General features: G+C 42.2%; 1 protein-coding gene across 3 annotated transcripts in view; it reads right to left on the minus strand.

Annotated features, from left to right (window-relative positions):
* The window catches only part of SYNRG (synergin gamma), an 88,114-nt gene that overhangs the window by 60,956 nt on the left and 4,198 nt on the right, over positions 1 to 22,960 (minus strand). For 2 of the 3 annotated variants that reach the window (XM_026710319.2, XM_026710321.2), the window contains exons 2-7: positions 12,399 to 12,436; positions 10,627 to 10,745; positions 8,718 to 8,848; positions 6,684 to 6,789; positions 5,478 to 5,589; positions 1,363 to 1,665 (exon numbers count right to left, since the gene is read on the minus strand). In XM_026710319.2, the coding sequence (XP_026566104.2) occupies positions 1,363 to 1,665; positions 5,478 to 5,589; positions 6,684 to 6,789; positions 8,718 to 8,848; positions 10,627 to 10,745; positions 12,399 to 12,436 (809 nt within the window). The remainder of the gene's footprint in view (positions 1 to 1,362; positions 1,666 to 5,477; positions 5,590 to 6,683; positions 6,790 to 8,717; positions 8,849 to 10,626; positions 10,746 to 12,398; positions 12,437 to 22,960) is intronic. The other variant, XM_026710322.2, reaches the window with a different exon arrangement.

Consider the following 22,960-nt stretch of genomic DNA (forward strand, 5'->3'; position numbering starts at 1 on the left):
CAAGAAAAGGGACAAGCAGTGCATTACCCTTTAAAAAAAAATATTAAGAGAATTTTTTTTACATTCTAAAGGACTGTAACTGAGGATTACCCAATCCCTCCAGTATGCAAATTTGGCCTGATTCTTTTTAAATCTACCAAAATGCTTTAAATTGTAAATTGTTAAATGGCAAATGTAAATTAAATATAAATCTACTAGAACAAATTAAAATATAAGAAGGGCTGGGGGACCCAGGGAAGCAGAGATATGTGACTCCATTGAGGTGGATATAATCATTCTCTCTTTGCTTCAGGGTTTGTGTATTTTTGTTCCTAATAATATTTAATTTTTACCATTAATTTTGTTTTAGACTTTTATGATTGGTTTATATATGTGTCATTTTATCTGATGGTTGTCTACTGCCCAGAGTTGTTTTCATTGAGATGGGCAGCCATGCAAATTTGATAAATCAAGTAATAAAATGTATTTTATTTTATTTAGAAAATGAATTGGCTGCTCATCTTACCATGGAGTAAAATAAAATTATGAAATAAGATAATATATAATAATAAAACAAAACAAAATAATATATAATAAAATAAAATAAAATAAAATTTCTGGCTTTTCTGAATTGAAACTTTACTCGCTATCTGGACAGAAGTCTGTCAAATGCCTAGATATATTTATGTATAAATGCCTTGATACACACACACACACACACACACACACACACACACAAAACACTTGGCTATAATGGCTGTTCTCCTTTCTGCAAAACTTTGGTGCTGATTTATTTATTAGGGGTCCTATTTCTCTCCTGGAATTCAGGATTAGAGAGAGCGAGAAAATATTGCTCCTGCATTAAGGGATTCATCAAGAGGCACTTCCATCCATGCAAATTAATTTTTTAACTTACGACCATAATTGGGGCAATGATTTCTTTGTATTTTATACATTGATAAAACAATAAAAATTATAGAGTCAAAGAATTTCCAAAGTGGCTGAGTTGCACCTGCTTTTATGATCTTTTTTTACTTTTTTACTGTTATGTGAATCATTACTGTTGTTAAGTGAATCACACAATCAAATCTATCTCCCCACCCCCCATTGATTTTGCTTATGGCAAACAGGCTGGTAGTTCGCAAAACGGGATTCCATCGCACACACACACCCAGGACACAGCAGCTGTCATAAATATGTACCAGTTGCCAAGTGTCCAGATTTTGATCATGTGACCACAGGGATGCTGCAATGGTCGTGTGAAAACTGGTCATTAGCCGCTTTTCCCCCCAGGGTTGTTAACTTCAAACTGGCTTTAAATGGATAGATCGTAAGCCGAGGACTACCTGTATATTTTACTCCCCGAAAGACATGGTGTGTTACCTGTTTTCTGAGTGTTTTGTGAAGCTGGAGAAGGAGAGAAATAGGGCACTGGTCCCACGGTACCCTGGAGGATGGAGGTGACAGGAAACTGGACTGAAGGGAGAGGGTGGGCTGTGGCCTTCTCTAAAAGCTGCTGCCCAGCTTGAGAAGCAGGATGGCAAGGCTGAAAAGGCTGGGAGGAGGTTGGAGGCACGAACGGTGGGGTTTCGACAGGTCCCTGAATAAAGTCACTAAACTCCTCGTCGTCAAGAAAGGCGGCAGTTTGGGAGACAGACACGGTAGAATGAGATGGTTTGGGATGATCTGTGAAATGGAATGAACACAGACATGTACATACACACGAGATGGAAACCTCCGGAGGACAATGAGCCTAAAAAAATATAAAATAAAAGAGAAGTGCCCATTTCTAGGACCTACAACAGGGATGTCAAACACAAAGCCTGGGGGCCGGATGCGGGTTGTGATGTGGTCGGATCCAGCCCACGGTGAGCAGGGCCATTCTGGAAAATGTTAAGAGGCCAGCCAGCGTGGCTTCGGCCTGGTCTACCCAATGCGCAGAGGAAACATGCCAGCAGTTTGAAGGGTGGCATCAAGCTGGATACGCCACCCAGTTGGCCACACCCACCCAGTCCCCACACCCACCCTGGCTCCCCGAGGTTAACCACAGCCATGATGAAATTGAGTTTGACACCCCTTGTTAACTCATAAGACATTTTGTGCACACATTTTATATTTGTCAACAGAAAGCAGTGTGGAATCGAAAGTACATTCCATTCATATTTTCTTCAGAGACTGATTAGACGACTGAAGCTTCTGGTGTGTAAAAATCTAACTGGAGAGCATGACTGATGATTCTTGGCTATGGATGTGTTTCGTTGGATGATACACCCAGAGGGGTGGGGGAAAAAGCAGGATTAAAGGTGACAGTGAATTAGAGTGAATCAGAGTCGGCTATGCCCAGGCTAATGCTGGCATGTTAACTTCTAATAAATCCTTTGCAGTTTTGGGTGTGTGGCTCGAGGCTCATGATTTAATTGGAGTAACTACCGAAATCCTGATACCCCTGACCTACAAGATCAGACTTGGGCATTTTATAGCCCCTGGGCCACATCTCGCCTTTTGGCTGTCCCCGTCTGGTCTGGGAAATGTCCATTTGGAAATCAGAAATCAAATGTAAATAAGCTTGCTGTAGGAGGCAGGAGAGGAAGCTGAGACAGCTCTGGCTCTGTGCAATCGCTGTGTGCTCTTTCAGTCGCCATCCCAAAGGTGCCTTATTCAAGAGGCAACTGGACTTCCTTGGTCTTTTCTTTGAAGACGTTTTGCTTCTCATCCACGAAGCTTCTTCAACTCTGAGCTGAAGAAGCTTCTTGGATGAGAAGCAAAACGTCTTCAAAAGAAAAACCAAGGAAGTCCAGTTGCCTCTTGAATAAGGCACTTTTGGGACAACCATGACCTGGATGACTGAGAATCTCCCTAGACTTTCAGTCAATAGTGGCAGCCAGAGGAGGGCAAGGAGAACACCCTTTACTGAACCTGCACAGCGCTTGCCAGTCTGTAATGGGACAACTCGCCATAGAACAACTTGCTGCCAAACGATTCAACGAATACAAAAGTTACATTAATTTCAAGGGAAAGTCAACCCAGAAATACAAGAGTTACAATAATTTCAAGGAAAACCTGATCACCAATAATAAATAGCAATAGCACTTAGGCTTATATGCCGCTTCACCATGCTTCACAGCCCTCTCTAAGTGTTTTAGAGTCAGCCTATTGCCCCCAACAATCTGGGTCCTCATTTTACCAACCTCGGAAGGATGGAAGGCTTGAGTCAACCTTGAGCCAGTGAGGATCGAACTGCTGAACTGTTGGCAGCCGGCAGAAGCAGCCTACAGTACTGCATTCTAACCACTGCGCCACTACGGCTCGTGTCACTGAATGGAACAGTCACTGAATGAAATGTTTAATACAGCATTGAATTGTTCTGTGGCAACTTGGCCATGGCGACTTAGAGATGTCCTGGAGCCCGTCTCTTACCTGACACAGCCTGAAGAGGTGGCTGCAACCACCGGGTGAGGGAACCAAGCTCAGCCCCTCACCATTGCCTCGGTTGAACCACAACTTGTGGGTGGAGCGCAGCCAGGAGCTCTTGGTGTAGCCCTCCACAACAGTCCCAATTCCTGATGTGGCCCTTGGGGGGAAATTAACTGCCCAACCTTGTAAAGGTAAAGGTTTTCTTTGTCCAGTGGTGTCAGAGTCTACGGGGCAGTGCTCATCTTTGTTTCTTAGCTGACGGAGCCAACGCTGTCTAAAGACCCTTCCGTGGACATGTGGCCAGCATGACTGTACACTAAAGGCACCCTGAACGCTGTTACCTTCCCACCCAAGTGGTATCTATTTATCTACTCACATTTGCATGCATTCGAACTGCTAGATGGGCAAGAGCTTGGGAGGTGGGGTAAATAACAAGAGCTCACCTCATTGTGAGGCGCCCAGGTCTTGAACAGAGGCTGTCAGTTGACAAGCTCAAAGTCTTTAACTACTGAGTTATCGCCCTCCGACCCACCTCTGTACAAGATGGTGTTAGGAAAGATTGGTGCACGCCGGTAATGCAAAATCCCACAATTTTATGGTATGACATGCTTACCCTGCTGAAGAGGTAAATGGCTTCTGAACTTCCCGCTGTAGAGGGGGGGAAATCTTGCTTTTTCAGCAAGAGGTGAAAGGGAGAAAGAGCTGCTTCTTCTCTGATCCCCATTCCTGCTTTTTTACAAGCATTAAAATCACTCAGAAAGGCCTTGATTCAAATGGGGTGATTTAAAATGCTGAGTAGAGCAGGGGTCCCCAACCACCGGGCCCCAGACCGGTACCGGTCCGTGGATCATTTTCTACCGCAGGGGTCCCCAACCACCAGGCCCCGGACCGGTACTGGTCCGTGGATCATTTTCCACCGGGCTGCCGGTTTGCTGGGCGCCATCTTGTTTCAACAGAAAGTGCTTCCGGGTGAGCTTTTCCGGTTGGAAAGCGGCGTTTGAGTCCTGTAGGAATCCTCGCGCCTTAGTTTCATCGAAGAGGGGTGGCGGCTTCGAACGAAGAGCCGTCCCGATGGCGGAGGAGATCAAGAAAGCACAAAAAAGGTACAAAGGAGGAGTTGAAGCTGGCAGGGAGAAGCGGGGGATGTCTGGCTGGCCGGTCGCTCGGCTCGCCTGGCCTTGTCATGCTTGCTGTTGCCGGTACCGGGCCACGGATTATTTTGTGATGCCGGTACCGGGCCGTGGCACAAAAAAGGTTGGGGGCCACTGGAGTAGAGCACAGAGGGCTTTTATCAGTTAGATGGCACATTCACTACTGAGCTTCCTGCTAGAGAGAAAAGTGGAACCAACTCCTTTAGAAAGCTGAGAATTTACCCTGAAGGAACCCAGCTGCTTTATGTTAAATTGGATTTCACTGATGCACAGGTGATAAAAAATCTTCAGTGTCCTATGCCTGCTTTATTTTAATATGCATTTTATTTTCTTGAGGACATTAGCAGCAGGGTGGCCTCATGGTGAAGACACTCACCTCCCACTCAGAAGGTTGAGAATTCAAGCCTAAGAAGTGGCAGGTATTGTTCTCTCAGTGTACAAAGAGAAAATATCTGCTATGAACTGCGAGGAGGCATTAGGAAGAGCATCCAGCTGGTAAACTCTCAGCTCCGCTCATTTGCCGCTGACTACAGGGTTTTAAAAAGAAAGAAAACTCTTGAGGACATCAGCTTTTAATAGCCACAACCAGTAATTCGATGCTCTTAAAAGATGAGAATCTGCAACTGCAACTTATACGGATGCAGTTTAAGGTTTTTGAAAAGGCTTCTAGGCTTCGAAATGCATACATGCTCAGTCAACTGAACATAATTTGGCTATCATTTCATAGGGGTGGAATCTTAATCCAATTAAAATTAAGCACATTAAAGTCCTGCTATTCATGACCCAAAAGAGTGTTAGATTTCTTTTTTCACTGAAAGCAATAGAATTGATAAATGCTTCTCTTTGGCAGGTTTCTCTAAAAGTTTCTGTGCATCTTAAAGCTGCATGCATTTTTTTTTTTTTATTTCAAGATCTTGTCTCCAAGTTGAATACCTGCATTTTTGGGATGAGCAGTTGGCGTGGGATGGAGTTTAGCATCTCTGGAAAACCCGTCTAGGTTCCCTTTAATAGCTTCCAGAGCATCATCTCTGCTTTTTTCACCCATCTGAAAACATATTGATACACCCTATTATGAAACAGCTCGAACAGAATTTTCAACTACTTTAGAAAGCCTGATTACATTTATCACTTGCCAAAAACAAAGTACGCTATTTCGTCAAGGAAAATCAGACTAGCAAAGCCCATTTTATGTCAAAGTAGCTTATCATTTTATATTCTATATTTTAATTTTATATTTATATTTTAATTATTTTAATTTTTAAATACTCTGACGTGTGATTGTGATGTGGTGTTTGAGGCACTGTGCTGGAGTAGCTTTCAAATTTCATTTCATTTGTAGAATGCAATGACAATAAAGGTATTCTGTTCTGTTCTGTTCTGTTCTGTTAAACAGGTAGTTCCCAACTTATCACCAGAATTCAGATCAGAATTTCCATTGCAAGAGCAATACCAATAGTGCTTAGACTTATATACCACTTCACAGTGCTTTATACACCGTCTTTAGAGTCAGCCTCTTGCCCCCAACAATTTGGGTCCTCATTTTACCGACCTCAGAAGGATGGAAGGCTGAGTCAATCTTGAGCGGGCCAGGATTGAACTCCTGGCAGTGAGCAGAGTTAGCCTGCAATATGGCGTTCTAACTACTGCGCCACTACGGCTCAGTTGTGATTGTTAAGTGAGCCACACCCAATTTTACAAGATTTTTGCCAATTAAGCTAATCACTAGCAGTTGTTAAGTGAATCATGTGGACGTTAAGCCTTCCCTGATTGGCTTTGCTCATTGGAAGCCATCTGGGAAAGTTGAAAATGGAGATCACACGATTCTTCTAAACAATGCAATCGTTTTAAACACCTGCTGGTTGTCAAGCGCCTGAATTCTGATCACAAGATCGTGGGGAATGCTGTGATGGTCGTAAGTGCGAGGTCTGGTTGTAAGTCACTTGTTTCCAGTGCTGTCGTAACTTCAAGCAGTTGTTAAATGAATGGCTATAAGTCAAGGATTGTCCCATACTGTTTTGTTGAAACACCGGTATTAGGTTTTGTTTTTAAAAAATCTATTTCCTGTTTTAATTTCCCTCCTCAACAGACATTAATTTAAATCCGGCTGGCTTGCCACTGAATAAGTAAGCCACCACATACCTTTGGCTTCACGCTGCTTAAAAGCCGTAGCTTTTGCTTCTGTTCTTCGAACTGACGCCTTTTTCTTTCTTCCTCCAAAACTTTCTGCTGGTGTTCAAACCGTTTCCTGTAAGATATAATTAATGCTGATTATAGACATGATTTAGACCTCACTGCTATTTCTGTTACTTTTGTACTCTGCCTTACTTGAAGAAACACAGACCGGGCCTTGGGCACGGGGAAAGAAGTGGCAATCTATTAATCCAAGGCGGGTGATCTAAATCAGGGGCCCTTAATTCCCAGGCCGCAGCCCACCAGACTGAGCACACTGGGCAAGTGCACGTGCGCAGCTTCAATTGCACGCAGCTCCATATGCGCCCTGGTGGGCACCCATGCCTGCCACTTGTGCGAATGGAGCTGTACGTGCTTGTGTGCACATTTATTGCTCAGATGCAGCCATCCCAACTCCCTCCCCCACAACTGGGCCACCAAGCCGGAAGGATTGGGGACCGCTGATCTAAGGGACCTTTGACCAACGATGATACGATCCTGAGAAACAGGAAAACTGTCAGAAGGAAACTCAAACTAACTCTACCTAGATTTGGTTTAGTATACATGTAGTCCTTGACTTACAAGCATTCGTTTAGCGACTGTTCAAAGTTACAACGGCTCTGGAAAAACCGACTAGGACCATTTTTCATACATACAATCATTGCAACATCCCCGTGGTTGCATGATCGCCTTTTGCGTCCTTCTGACAAGCAGAGTCCATGGGGAAGCCGGATTCACTTAACAACCATGTTACTAACTGAATTAACAACTGCAGTGATTCCCTTAACAACAGTGGCAGGTTGTAAAACAGGGCAAAACTCCCTTAACCACCGCCTCACTTAGAAAAAGAAATTTTGCGCTCAGTTGGACTACCTGTAAGATGGAGCAGAGAAAAACGTGGACATATGTTCAAGATTCTGTTACTCTACTTGACTATAATAAAATAGCATTCCTGCATTCCCAAGGCCAAGTCTACTGTACATTCCTCCATACCTATAAGGTCTGGGTGGAAATACCAAAGCTACCAAATATTAGTGGTACAGGCAATATTAGGATGACAATGTAAAACAGAAGGCGGTATGAGTAGCATTCCTGATCCCAATTCAAGACCATGTAGACCTTTTAGTTTTGGGTTGAAAAATTGTGGATAATTACTAGATGGCAGCAAAGAGCAACAATCCATTTCTCTGCTCTCACTTAGTGGTAGTCCAGGTTTCTGCAGCATAAAGTTGGAAGCGGGATGCAAAAAGGTCTTCTGAGACAATCAGGTCCTTGAGGCATGATCAAGTGAGGTCATCCTCCCGAGTCACGTGTTGAGCATGGCACCTATATAAATTAATTACTGTACTTTTCGGAGCATAAGGTGCTCTGAAGTATAAGACACGCCTAGCTTTGGGGGAGGTAAACAAGGGTAAAAAAAATCTGCCTCTGCCTCCCAGCAATTTGCCTCCTTACAGCAAACAGCTTCAGCACAGCCTCTTTTAGCTTCAGCACAGCCTGATTAGCACAAGCAGCTGACTGTCGGTTAGGTCAGCCTCCCCACGATCAGCTGTTTCAGGCTGCAGGGATTGCCATAACCTATTGCCGTCTCTGTGCTCCCTATTTTTGGCCTCTGCATCCCCTTTTCAGCCTCTGCACGCCCCATTTTTGGCCTCTGTGCACCCCATTTTCGGCCCATTCTGGGTGGCAATGACAATCCCTGAAGCCTGAAACAGCTGGTTGTCGGAAGGCCGATCCAACCGACAATCAGCTGCTTGTGCTAATCAGACTGTGCTGAAGCTGAAACAGGCTGTTTGCTGTAAGGAAGTAAATTGCTGGGAGGAAGAGGCCAGTGGGTGGGGGCCAGCGGGTGGGCGGGGCTTCGGCAACATTAGCTGTATAAGACACCTGAACATTTCCAACCCACTTTGGGGAGTGGGAAAAGTGCGTCCTATACTCCGAAAAATAGGGTAATAAAAAAATAATAATAAAACCAGACCTGTTGTTACAGAATGGCTCACTTACTGCTGTTCTTCAACAAACTGTTTCCGCATATCCTGGGTGTACTGAGGAGCTGCTGCACGCATTCCAAGGAAAGGACCTTGTCCCATATATGGCATCCCTGCTGTTGGCATCGCACCGAGAGGCATGCCACCCTGTGAAGCAAATGAGCGGTATTAAATATTAAATAATAAAAAGCAAGAGAGACAGGGAGAGAAATGCAAGGTAAATGATCCAGGAAACTGGGTCTCAGGACACTCAGAATGAATGTGAGCTTTCTTATAGTGAGATCTCACCATCTGCAAATACGTGCCCAATTTTTGCCCATGTTATTTGATGCAGATAAATTATATGAATTATGGATAGTCCTGGATTTGCAGCTTATTTGTTTAGCGACATCGCAATGGCACTGAAATAGTGATCCACTTAACAACTGTGGCAGAACAGGTCACAAAATGGGGCACAAGACATTTAACAACTGTCCTGCTTAGGAACAAGGATTTCGGGCTTAATTGGGGTCGTACGTCAAGGACTACCTGAATTAAAACAGAAAATGTTGCAAAGATGGTGTACACCACCCTGTGAGGTGTATGTTTATGCTGGATGGAATTGTTTCGTCTCTATTTCATTGACCGGTTCCACCACATCAGGCAGAAAGGTTACCTTATGCACGTTACAAGAATTTTGACTGGTAGGGTCCAAAAAGAGAGAGCCTTCTGTGCCAATGCTCCACCCTATGGAATATCTTGCCTCTGGAGGGGAGGCAGGCCCCCAGTCTCCTAGCTTTTCAGAAGAGCATTAAGACCTGTCTCTGTGGTGCGGTGGCCTAGAGGTGGAGCTCTTGCCTCTCACAAATCAGGAGTCTGTGAGTTTGATCCTAGGTAGAGGCAGGTATTTCTCTCTCTCTGGGCACAATGAGAATATATATCTGCTGAAAAAACATTCCGCGCTGGTGACAGGAAGGGCATCCAGCCAGGAAACACTCCGTTCCATTCAGTTGCCCAGACTACACACCGCAAGGAATTATGGAGTTGTTAAAAGAGGAAGACGGCTAAGACCTGGCTCTGCCAACAGGATTGTGGTGGGGGTGGGGCAAGTATATCATGCAACCCTGGAGGTGGTTGGTGGGTTGAAGGTGCTCCTTTTAACTTTGCAAGTGTTCTTTTTGACTTTTAATTTTGAGGGGACCTTGATATACTCTGAGCTTGGTGGTTTTCTTTTAGATGTTTCATTACCCAAACCAGATAACAGCGTCAATGCACTGATGATGTTACCCAGCTGGGTAATGAAAAGCCTGCAAAAAAAAAAAAAAACAAGCTCAGAGAGTACCAAGGGACCCTTCATTTCAACCCTCAGGTACAAAGACAGGTAGTCCTCGACTTACGACAACGATTGAGCCCAAAGTTTATGTTGCCGAGACATTTGTTAAGTGTGCTTTGCCCTGTTTTATGACTTTCCTTGACCCAGTTGTTAAGAGAATCACTGCTGTTAAGTGAGTACACATGGTTGTTAAATGAATCTGACCTTCCCCATTGACTTTGCTTTTCAGAAGGTTGCAAAAATGGATTGCGTGACTCTGGGACAATGCAACCGTCATAAATATGAACCAGCTGCCAGCTATCCGCATGTAAATCGCATAACCATGCGGATGCTGCAACGGTCGTAAGTGTGAAAAAATGGTCTTAAGACACTTTTTCCAATGCTGTTGAAACTTCGTTCACTAAATGAACTTTTGTAAGTTGAGGACTACCTGTATTCTCCTTTATCAGCGTTTCAATTTTGTTTTTTAACTATGACTTCTGTAGGATTTTATTTCATTTTATTTGTAAACCGCCTAGAGACACCCAGTGTGGGGTAAAGTAATTTGAACGGAATAAAATAATTCCTGATACCGATGAAAAACCAGGCCTCTTGAAATCGCCTCAGGACGTACCTGCACCGTCATCGTTCCTGGAGGCATCTGAGAACCGTAATTCATCCCCATCATGCCTTGCATATTGGGCTGCATGACAGGCACCATCGAGAAGCTCTGTTGTTGCATTGGAATCATGCCTACACCGAGACATTAAAAACTGGTTAGGATTCCGGTGGGGTCAATTCCACCCCTGGACACAAGAGGGCAAGAACAGGTACAATTGGGCCAACATGTTAGGTATAGCAGGGGTCCCCAACCACCGGGCCGTGGACCGGTCCCGGGCCGTGGAACATTTCCTATCGGGCCGCCGGTTTGCTGGGCACCACCATCATGTTTGACGAGAAAGTGCTTCCGGGTGAGCTTTTCCAGTTGGAAAACGGCGTTTGGGTGCTGAAGGAATCCTCATGCCTTAGTTTCATCGAAGGGAGGGGGCTTCGAACGAAACTAAGGCACGAGGATTCTTTCAGCACCCAAGGCAAGGTGAGCCAAGCGACCGTCCCGAAGCCGTCCCGAAGCGAAGCCCATCGACAAAGGTACAAAGGAGGAGTTGAAGGTGGCAGGGAGAAGTGGGGGACAGCTGGCTGGCCGGTCGCTCGGCTCGCCTTGCCTTGTCATGCGTGCTGATGCCGGTACTGGGCCATGGATCATTTTGTGATGCCGGTACCGGGCCGTGGCACAAAAAAGGTTGGGGGCCACTGAGCTATAGTTAAGGGGCTGGGGATCCAAACAGACCAGGGGTGTCAAACTCAAAGCCCATGGGCTGGATCTGGCCCACAACGGTGCTTAGATCTAGCCTGCAGCACCGCCCTGGAAAAGAGTGAAGGACCAGCCCGCCGTGCCTCTGCCAGCGAAAACAGAGCTCGGGAAGCCCGTGCACAGCCCTCTCGAGCTCCATTTGCGCTGGCGGAGGGTTGCAGGAGGCCGTCGCAGCTGGAAACAGAGCTCGGGAGTCCGTTTTTGCCGGCAGAGAGCTCAGGCTACTACAGACACCGACACAAATGACATCAAGCTGGCCATGCTCACTCTGCCCCCCTCCCCCAGCCCTTCCCCCACCCCCGAGGAGTTGTGTTTAACTGAGGTGGCCGTCCATGAAATCAAGTTTGACACCCCTGAAGTAGACCTTCCTGCTCTCTGGGGCTTCCTACTCAGGCAAAAAGAATTTTCTTGGCAGGAGAGCTGAAAGCAGTGCAAACTTCTTATATTATTTAATTTGCAATAATGATCTGTCTGGATAGCTAGCCTCCTAGCCAAAAGACTAATCAGCCCTCCATCAAGCAGCAAGCTGGACTAAATGACCTCTCAGGATGCTTCCAAGGATTTTTATCAATACAGACCTTAAATCTTTGAAACGAGAGTTAGCATTGATGAGGGATCCTTGGTGCTCTCTAAGATTGGTTGTCTTCTTGCAGATGTCTACGGAGATTCTCAGTCATCCGGGTCATGGTTGTCCCAAAGGTGCTTTTTCAAGAGGCAACTGGACTTTCTTGGTTTTTCTTTGAAGACGTTTCGCTTCTCATCCAAGAGGCTTCTTCAGCTCTGAATCAGCTTCTTGGATGAGAAGCGAAATGTCTTCAAAGAAAAACCAAAGAAAGTCCAGTTGCCTCTTGAAAAAAAAAACACCTCTGGGATGACCATGACCTGGATGACTGAGAATCTCCATAGACATTCAGAGAGTATTGTAAAGCACTATGGGACAGGATAGAAGTCTAAATGCTATTGCTATAGACACCTAACTTAAGATACCTTGTGTTTCTCTTTTCAAGTCCAAACCCCTTTCCAATTTTACCTACCTTGAGGGCCAAGACCACCAGCTACAGGAAAAACGAAGCTGAAACGAGAAGAGGAGAGGGGGGGGAAAGTTTGTACGTCATTTAATGAAAAGAACACGCCCTGTTAAAAGTCTTTAGCACAGATGGGTGCCCCCATGAAGCAGGGGAGAGACCCCATTGGTTCCTATGCACAAGGTCAGATTGTGAAAAACGCTTAAAGCCAAGATAGAATTTGGTTTTAAAACCATACCTATTAAGAATGTTCGTGTAAAACAAGTTGAATGAAAGGGGCAAAAAAAGAAATACAGGTAGTCCTCAACGTACGGCCACAATTGAGCCCAAAATTTCTGTTGCCAAGAGAGATAATTGTTAAGTGAATTTTGCCCCATTTTACCACCTTTCTAGCCGCAATTGTTAAGTGAATCACTGCAATTGTTAAGTTGGTGACGTGGTTGTTAAGGGAATCTGGCTTCCCCCTTGACTTTCCTTGTCAGAAGGTCACAAAAGGGGTTCGCCAGACCCTGGGACACTGCAACCGTCATAAATATGAGTCAGTTGCTAAGTGTCTGAACACGTGACCATACTTTATGTTTCTCAGTGCTCATTGTAACTTTGAACAGTCACTAAATGAACTGTTGTAAGTTGAGGACTAACTGTACAAAAAAGTACAAGGAAAGAAAAAGAAAACTAAAGTTAAGAAATATATGACTTCTGACCTTTTCAACAGATAATTGGAATATTATTGTCCTTCCTCTCTCTTAAATGCTTTACAAATCCCATTTAGTCCACATCTTTATTAATCTTAGAATAGAACAAAATGATAGAGTTGGAAGGCACCTTATAGGTCATCTAGTCCAACCCCCGGCCCAAACAGGGGACCCTGCACCATTTCTGACAGATGGCAGTCCAATCTCTTCTTGACAGCTTCCAGTGATGAACCTCCCACAACTTCTGAAGGCAACTTCTGTTCCATTGGTTGTGTCAGTCTGTGCTCCATTCAAAATCCAAGAAAGAAATACTTAAACTCCATAAATTAGAGGAAAGGATTCTTTTACTGAAATTCGAAGTGGAAGCTACAGGTAGAATTCTGAATCTGAGAAATTAGGCGCGCAGATCACATATACAAAGTGATGGAATTGTTCCCACCCCCCAAAGTTCAAAAGACCCTTCCAATAAAAAGTTCTGAATATGATCATGTGGGCATCTTCAGGTGGTGATGAGGCCTCTGTCCGTTGACCTTGACATATTTTGATAAGGATTCGCAGTTGCGCAGAGGAAAGAAGGCTAAGCAAGGAAATAGAAACTTAAGAGCAGGAATTTATACTCCCCCCTACTCCTCATTTATACAACACAAGAATGTAACACCTCCAGCTCTCTTCCCAGACGCAACCCCTCCCCCCGTTACTCATGGCAGCCGAAAGATGCAAAGCAGTAGAAAAGATCTTGAAGGCTGACAGGTTGATTGTTCTCACTGTCAGGAAGTTTCTCCTTATTTCCAGTTTGAATCTTCTCCTTGATCAGTTTCCATCATTTTTTGTCTGGCCTTCGGGTGCCTTGGAAAATAGCTTGACCCCTTCCTCTTCTGTGGCAGCCCCTCAAACATTGGAAGACTGCTATCCTGTCTCCCCTGGTCCTTCTCCTCCCTAGACTAGGCCCAATTTCTGCAACCGTTCATCGTATTTTTTAGTCTCCAGTCCCCTAGTCTCAACATCTTTTGTATAGTGTTGTGACCAAAACTGGATGCAGCGTTCTTAGGTGTGGTCTTACTAAGACTTTATAGAGTGGTATTAGTACTTCACTTGATCTTGATTGTATCCCTTTGTTAATGCAATTTAGGATTGCATTAGCTTTTTGGGCTGCTGCCGCACAGATGGCTCATATTTAACTGGTTGTCCACTAAGACTCCAAGATCCCTCTCACAGTTCCTGCTATTAAGCCTGGTTTCACCCAATCTTCCTGTTCTGTTAATTGCTTCTATGATCAAGACTCAATGTTCAGGAGGATTTCTTTACAAGCAACCAGGGATGCGCACTGTGTTAAAGTACTTTGTGTAACTCTGACCTAACATAACAAGTGAATCCAAGCATTAGATGTATGGTGAACTATACTTTATGGCTTAAATGTTTCAAATCTGCCAAGTCACTATGGCTTAGTAAAAAATAAAACAAAAACATAGTTTAAACAAGGCACATGGTGTACTATATGATTCTTTCCAGTCTGTGACTCAGTCCATTGATGTAAAAAAAAAATCACATCTGCTTCCTTTTAAATCTTAAGGGCCATATTTCTGACTGTGTGCAATCTAAACCAAGTCATTGTTCAACTATAGAATTTACCGGTCATTAACATCAGTTCTGAATATTAATTGATGTTGAGTCACTGGGTTAGCTATTATAGTTTTATAGAGAGTCTGGAAAATGAAATGGGAAAAGTTGGGAAAGAAAAACTTTTGCTCTGTTCTTTTTTCCCAAAAGGAAAGAAAAATAATACATGGAATATTGGAAAACATATGCAATTGGAAAACATATGCAAACATACACATCTCCCCATTTTTTTTCTCAATACATTTTTTTCCAGGTTTTTGCAAGGTGAACCAAAGCCACTTAAACAAAACCTCAGTACCCTGGATTTCAATGCTATCCAGGCAATTTTGATCTTTCCTTAGAATGAATGTTGGCTGGCCAAGAAATAAGTAAGCAATATGTTTCACAAAAGCCTGAATGAATAAGGACAAATTCCACGACAACATACAATTTTTTTAACGGACAGGAAAATCATTCAGTTCATCAGCTGTAATTGCAAATAACAGCACAATGGAAGTGCTGTCAGTCTCAATTCTGGCTCTTAAGACAGAAAAATAGTGGAAGAAATAAAAAGCAATTTAATACTTTTAAACATAAGAACTGAACAGGCCAAAAAGATGAAGGCAATGTTTATGTCTATATTGTTGCAATTTAAAAATTAGACTAATGTTTGCAAGAGGCTTAATATCATAATGTATTTGTTTCATCACAATTCCCTGTATTTTATGATATATAGGAGATGTGAACAAAATGTAGCATTTGTTTCTTTCCATAATAGCAAAACAAGTGTCTCACAAATCCCCAGGGAACAAGTCTCATCTGCTGTGTCTCTTTGACAACTGGTCTGCTGTTCTCGAATTTAAAAAAAAAATTGACAAAAATACTGTAAATTGACAAGTATTGACCTCCCAAAAACTCGTACAAAAACGCTTTGGACTTTGCTTTCTTGAAAAAAGAAATAGTGTTATGTTAGTTAGCGCCAGGTATAAAATGTGCAGAGAAAAATAATGATTGGTTGGGGGGAGGGTTTGTCATTGGATAGGAGGAGAAAATGCATCGAGTACAATTAAAAAGACTGAAAGGCGAGAAAGTCAAAGGCATAAATTAGTTCCTCTGTAGATCGAAGACTTGATAAGGTTCTCGAGTTTATCCAATGTTAGGAGAAACCAGACATCTGAGTCCACCCTAGGCCACTTATTGATTGCTTTGTCACGGGATGATGAGAATGCAATATGGAAAATAGCCTTTCTTTTTAGTCTAAGGGCAGAGAGATGTACTTTATAATTGTTCTGGACTATGGCCAGGAAAGGGGCTCCCATTACTGCAGTAATAATTCAACAATCTCTCCAGATCGGCCTTTCTCAGCTTGGAACTGTCAAGCTTTGGTGGACTCCAGCTCCCATAGAACCCAGAAAACGATGGGCCTTTATTCCAGGAGAACAAGATGGCAGAACTGGTGGCACAGTAATTAGAGTGCAGTATTACAGGTTAATTCTGCCTACTGCCAACAGTTCGATCCTCACCGGCTCAAGGTTGAGTCAAGCCTTCCATACTTCCGAGGTCAGTAAAATGAGGACCCAGATTGTTGGGGGCAATAGAGGCTGACTCTGTAAACTGCTTAGAGAGGGCTGTAAAAGCACTGTGAGGTGGTATGTAAGTCTAGGTGCTATTGCTATTAGGTAAGGGAAGACTGCGTTAAACCAATGTAGATCAACAAGATTTTATGCCATCGCTAGGTTTCTGAATATCTTTCATGGATTGTGGGAAATGTCAATGCCTATCTTTTTTGAACTGACCAGTCACTTTTCCAATTTAAGTTTCACAAGGACCACTTGCAGGATTACATTCACGGTTGTTTTTTCATGAATGAAAACAAATATATGTGTCCCAGGATATGTTGCAGGATCCAATCTGGGTCAGTCACTGCGACCAGAGGTTTAGTCTTCTGAGTTTTTGTGCTCACGTTGGAGCCCAATAGCTTGGAAGAGAGAAATTCCCTAAAGACGGTCACCAGCGTTAAGTCCGAAAGCTCAGAAGACAAAACCTCTCTGGTCCTGGTGATCGACCCAGATTGGATGGACGTTCTTTGTTCAACTGGCTAGTGACCTTGAATAATATTCCAGCCATATGTAATAATCAGCACCACAAAAATTTAAGACTGCTCTAAATGATTACCTGTTTGGTAGAAGGTAGGATTGGACAACCCTAAGAGTAATTTCTTACTTTTTTACAGGAGCTCCCCAAGTGATCACTTCTTGATGGACCTTGGTTCTTTTCCACAAAAAGGGTTACAAAGTCTTCAAATGTGGTCTCTACAGGTAATTATTGTTGAATTGCAATAATTTGCTTAGTGATCGTTTGAGGTTACAATGGCACTGAAAAAAATGACTTATGACTTGTTTTTTCATAGTCATGACTACTGCAGCATTCCCGTAGTCATATGATCAAACTTGGATGATTGGCAGCTGGCTTGTAGTTATTTATTTATTTAATAACGGTTTTTATTTTTTATATACAATAAATCCATTCCATTTCAACCGTGTGTCTATCAGGTACATATTCTGTGTGCTTACAGCTTATGATTAATACCCTCCTTATCAATATAACAATAATCACATTTTCATAAGTAATATCCAATATATCTATTTTTAACAATTTTCTCTTATTGCTTCATATATTCATCTAATCCATTTTAATTTGTTTTCTTTTCTAACCATTGATAAAATAAATCCCATACCATGTAGTATTCAGATTCTTCTTTTTCTTTAATTTCCAATGTTAATCTATTCATTTCTGCACATTCAAATATTTTCTCGATTACTTTTCCCTCTATCGGTATCTTGTCACTTTTCCAATTCGGAGCAAATACAATTCTAGCTGCTGTTAATACATGTATGATTAAATATATTTTTCTTTACTGTAACCTTCAGGTACCATTCCTAATAAAAATATTTCAGGTTTCAAATCTATATGTTGTTTAATAATTTTTCCAACCATGTGTGTATTTTTGTCCAATATCTTTTAACTTCTATGCAAGACCGCCACATATGGTAGCATGTTGCCGGTGTTTGATGATACTTCCAGCATTTGGTTGATTTATCTTTAAACGTTTTCGCTAGCTTTGCTGGTGCTAAGTAGCTGGCCTGTATTTATGATGGTTGAAGCGATCACCTTTTGCAACCTTTTGACAAGCAAAGTCAATGGAGAAACCAGATTCATTTAGCAACTGACTTAACAGTGACTTGTGACTTACAACTGAGCCCAAAATTTCCATTGCTAAGCAGGACAGTTATTAAATGAGTGGCATCTATTTTACAACCTTTTCTGCCACAGTTGTTAAGCGAATCACTGCAACTGTTAAGTGAGTTATGCAGTCATTAAGCAAATCTTAGCTTTCCCCACTTGATTTTGCTTGTCGGAAGCCGGCTGGGAAGCTTACAGATGGTGATCGCATGACCCCAGGACATTTCAACTGTATAAATACACACCGTTGCCAGGTGCCCAAATTTTGATCACTGACCTTGTGGGTGCTGAAACAGTCCTAAGTGTGAAAACTTGTCATAAGCCACTTTTTCAGTGCCACTGTAATTTCAAATAGTCACTAAACCTGAACTTTGGCCTCTTAAAGATGTATAAACTTCAACTGCTGGCTGGGGAATTCTGGGAGTTGAAGTCCTCATGTTGCTGAACTGAGAAACATTGATCTCACCCTCATATACACATATGGTGCTCCAATTAGTAGGTGCTTGTTCTGGGTCCATGATGGCGAACCTATGACACACGTCCCACAGGTGGCATGCAGAGCCATTTGTGCCAGCACGTGAGCTGCAGGCAAACTTACCTCACTGGGCATGTGCGTGCCTTATCACTGATTTTTGGCCAGTTTGAGGCCTTTTTCAGCCTCCCAAAGGCTTGAAGGAGGCTTTTGCAGGCTTCTGCAGGCTTTGCAGGCCAAAAACTAGCCTCGTTTCGGCATTCCTTGTTTTTCTGAAAATACGGGAAGTCTGGCCGAAAATCAGCTGTGAGGTGCAGTGCGGGTAAGGGGGTGGCATGGGTGGGTGCGGATTACACACGCATGTGTAGGGGGCGTGGGGGCACACATTGCCTTCTGGGTGCTGGCACGCGAGTGCGAGCGTGCAAGCACGCACACAATTTTTGGCACAGGAGCCCCAAAAGGTTAGCCACCACGGTTCTAGGTCTAGGAGTAAAGGCTCAAATATCTCTGAAGCGCATCAGGTTGAGTAAATTTGATCTATCTATATAGCAGAACTAATTCAGAATACAAAACAGCAGACGTTAATAACCACATGCGCAGGTGGGTGGCTTGATTAATTATACCAAGCCTACAACAGAGGTCAACCCCGTCTTATTTCAGAGTTCATATCTGCATATTATATTTAAATCTCCCTAGTGATATCTGAATAAGACCCCTGTGGTGCCGATGGTGACAACAGCAAGGAAAAGGAGAGCAGGTATCCACAAAAGGTAGTGTCACACAACCCAGCCTGGCCTGACTCATTGCCATTTAATGAGGGAAGGAAAGAAAGAAAAAGTCATTAAACATAGATGCCTTTCTAAAGAAGGGGTGATTTATAAGAGCTTATGCAGAAAAAGGAAGAACATTTATTAATTACACTCAAAGTTCAAGAAAAAATAACAATGCCAAACTATTATTTCTCTGATGCTAAAGGTCCTACAAAAATTACATACAATCTGCAAGTATTGGGCTTCATTAAAACCGATCACTCTTTACAGATATAACAGCCTGCCATGACATTTTAGGAAGACTGGGTACTTTTAAAAGGCCTTGGTTCTGTCTGCCATCTATTTCTCTGTGGTAAAAGGAAATGAATATTCATTAATCAAACACTCCAAAGCTTATCTGCCCACAAAACCTTTTATTAGCTTACTCATATCCTAGTGTGTCAGTAGAATAGGCTGGAATTTCAAAAGAATTTTGATGAGAAGCAAAAATTAATTTAGGTGATTTTTACCGTGGACAAGACTACAATGTTGGTTTTTTTAAGGAGAAAATGGATGACTAATCCTAACTATTTGAAATACTGTTCACTGTTACTGTTGCCAATGCAGGCAGTTCCCCTGCTAAAAATTTTGAGCTCCTTATACCAAAAATGGTAGATGTTTTTTCCTTCCTCAATCCTATACAGGTAGTCCTTGATTTATAACCATTTGTTTAGTGACCGTTCGAAGGTACAACAGCATTGAAAAAAGTGACTTATGACTGTTTTTCCCACTTATGACTGTTGGAGTCTCCTTGTAGTCACATGATCAAAAATCAGATGCTTGGAAACTGGCATGTATTTATGATAGTTGCACTGTCCCAGGGGGTCATATGATCACTGGCTGGCATCCAACAAGCAGATTCACTTCACAATCACAAGATTCACTGCAGTGATTTGTTTAACAACTGTGGCGATAAAAGTTGTGAAATCCGGCACGGCTCACTTAATAATGGCTCACTAATTTTGGTTCCAAGTGTGGAGGACTACCTGTTCATTTCTTTATCATTCAGTCTCTTAAGAGTACTTATTGAGAGGGCTAGAATAAGAATGATCATTGGGCATGATTAGCACTTGAATGGGAAATCACCAGGAAATATTTATCTCCTGCCTTTATTATTTTTATAAATAAGGCAGCGAGCATTCACAATATTACTCCCTCCTCCTCCTATTTTCCTCAACAACCCTGTGTGATGAATGTGGGAGTGAGTGACTGGCTTAAAGTCACCCAGCTGGCTTTCATACTTAAGGTGGAACTAGAACTCACAGGCTCCTGGCTTCTAGTCTGGTGCCTTCACCACTAAACCAAACTGGCCCCAGAGTTAAAGGCTAAAGTCATTTTTTTTTTCCAGACTTGGCAACATCAACCAATTCTCAGAATTCCTCAGGCAATGTGCTGCTGGCTAGGGAATTTTGGGAGTTGAAGTCCGGACATCTTAAAGTTACCAGAGTGTGATAAACACAGGGCTAGGCCCAGAAATAAACAAACAAACACACCCAAGCAATCCTCGAGGCAGGTAATGGCAAACCACTTCCTTTGTGTTGAGAAAAATAAGGTCTGTATGCATGTGTACTCACCACAAATTGAACTCAACTCAAGGTGTCTCTCTCTGTGTGTGTGTCTGTGTTATTTTACCTGTATTATTATAAAGATTTGAAATGCTCACTTCCTTTGTAAATATATTGGAGAAAGAAGGAAGAAACATATACCATTTTTCAAGAAACAAACTCTATCACTGAAAAGAGATCTATGAGGCTAAAGGACATTAAAATGTATTTAACATTACGTCTGGGTTGAGAGTGTAAACTTTAGTTCTGATATCAATTTTTCATGATACATCTGTCCAATATAGGAAATACAGGAGTAAATAAACGATCCCCCCCTCTCCTTAACAAGACACATGTTAAATTAAGCAAGGAACTACTGTTTGAACTAGATATTTAATTAAGCATCATTAATTGGAGGTTTCATAACCATTTCAAATCTTGGCTCAGCCCCCATACTATTTAATGGAGACTGTAAAATAGAGAGCTTCCCATCATTTACAATATACTCTTCTAATTAAAAAATGATACTGGAAGTGAGGAAAGGAATCTAATCTATTCCCTAACAGTATAAAATATGAAGAGAAGTATTCTAATTTAGTTTCTCTATGTATATCTTATACGCACACACACACACACATACACTATATTAATTTATTTAAAACATTTATAACTGCCCATCTTCTAATCAACTTTGAGTGGTTCTCAATAAAAAGTTAAAACAACATACAAATCACATTTAAACTAAAAAAAATTAAACAGATGAAAAATTAGAACATTAAAAACAACAAAAACCTGGCACCAGGTCAATCTTCTAATGTTCTAATTTTATATATAATTGATGTAAAGAAATTGCTTATCGGTACATATTTTTAACATCAATTATTACTTCTGTTTATATATATTTGGTTAAGGAAAACTATTTACATTTGTCAGTTATTTTATTTGCTCTTATATACTCTCTATGTGTGTGTTTATTAATATATACGAATCCATAACTGAAAGGTCAAATATCGGGATATTCTGAATGTATTTATCTAAACCTATACTGTAAATCTATCAGTGGTGGGATTCAAAAATTTTAACTACCGGTTCTGTGGGTGTGGCATGGTGGGCGTGGTGTGGCTTGGTGAGCATGGCTTGGTAGGCGTGGCAGGAGAAGGATACTACAAAATCCCCATTCCCTCCCCACCCCACTAACCTGATTTCCAGCTCCGTTCTCCTGTGCAGAGCCACAAAAGAATACCCAGCCAATCAGCTGGGACTCAGGAGGCAGAGAATAGATGGGGGCGGGGCCAGTCAGAGGTGGTATTTGCCATTTCTCCGAACTACTCAAAATTTCTGCTACCGGTTCTCCAGAACTGGTCAGAGCCTGCTGAATACTACCTCTGAGTACTATATATGTAAATCTTAAAGTATCACTTTTCTATCTCTCCCTTTATCTCTGATAGATATGAAGAAGGGACAAGGGCTCCCTTGGAGGTTAAAATTGTTTTGCTTGTTTACAATAAAGTTTTATTTTAAAATCTAAACTAAATAAAAATATATATTTTAAAATATCAACTTTCTGAGGAAATTTGTGTGCAGAGGGAGAAAAAGAAAGGAAAAAAATCTTATCTCTTTATAATGCATCCAGAAAATAAAATTGATACATTTCTGACAGTTTCAAAAACAATATATATGTTGGAGGGGCGGGAATTTCCTATATCTATATGTATAAAAGCGAAATACCACTCATGCATCATCACAAAATCTCCAGAACCGGAAAGCCTACAAACTTGAAATTTGGCACGTATGTTCTTCTTGGCTTCTAGGGGCTCACTAAGAAAGGATTTTTGGAAATGACCATCAGAGCATTAGTATTTCATATACACTGCTCAAAAAAATAAAGGGAACACTTAAACAACACAATGTAACTCCAAGTCAATCACACTTCTGTGAAATCAAACTGTCCACTTAAGTAGCAACACTGACTGACAATCAATTTCACACGCTGTTGTGCAAATGGAATAGACAACAGGTGGAAAGCATAGGCAGTTAGCAAGACATCCCCAATAAAAGGAGTGGTTCTGCAGGTGGTGACCACAGACCATTTTTCAGTTCCTATGCTTTCTGGCTGATGGTTTGGTCACTTTTGAATGCTGGCGGTGCTTTCACTCTAGTGGTAGCATGAGACGGAGTCTACAACCCACACAAGTGGCTCAGGTAGTGCAGC

This window comes from Pseudonaja textilis, chromosome 1, assembly GCF_049901715.1.
Source record: "Pseudonaja textilis isolate UNSWEBS1 chromosome 1, rPseTex1.2, whole genome shotgun sequence".
Classification (NCBI taxonomy): Eukaryota; Metazoa; Chordata; class Lepidosauria; order Squamata; family Elapidae; genus Pseudonaja; species Pseudonaja textilis.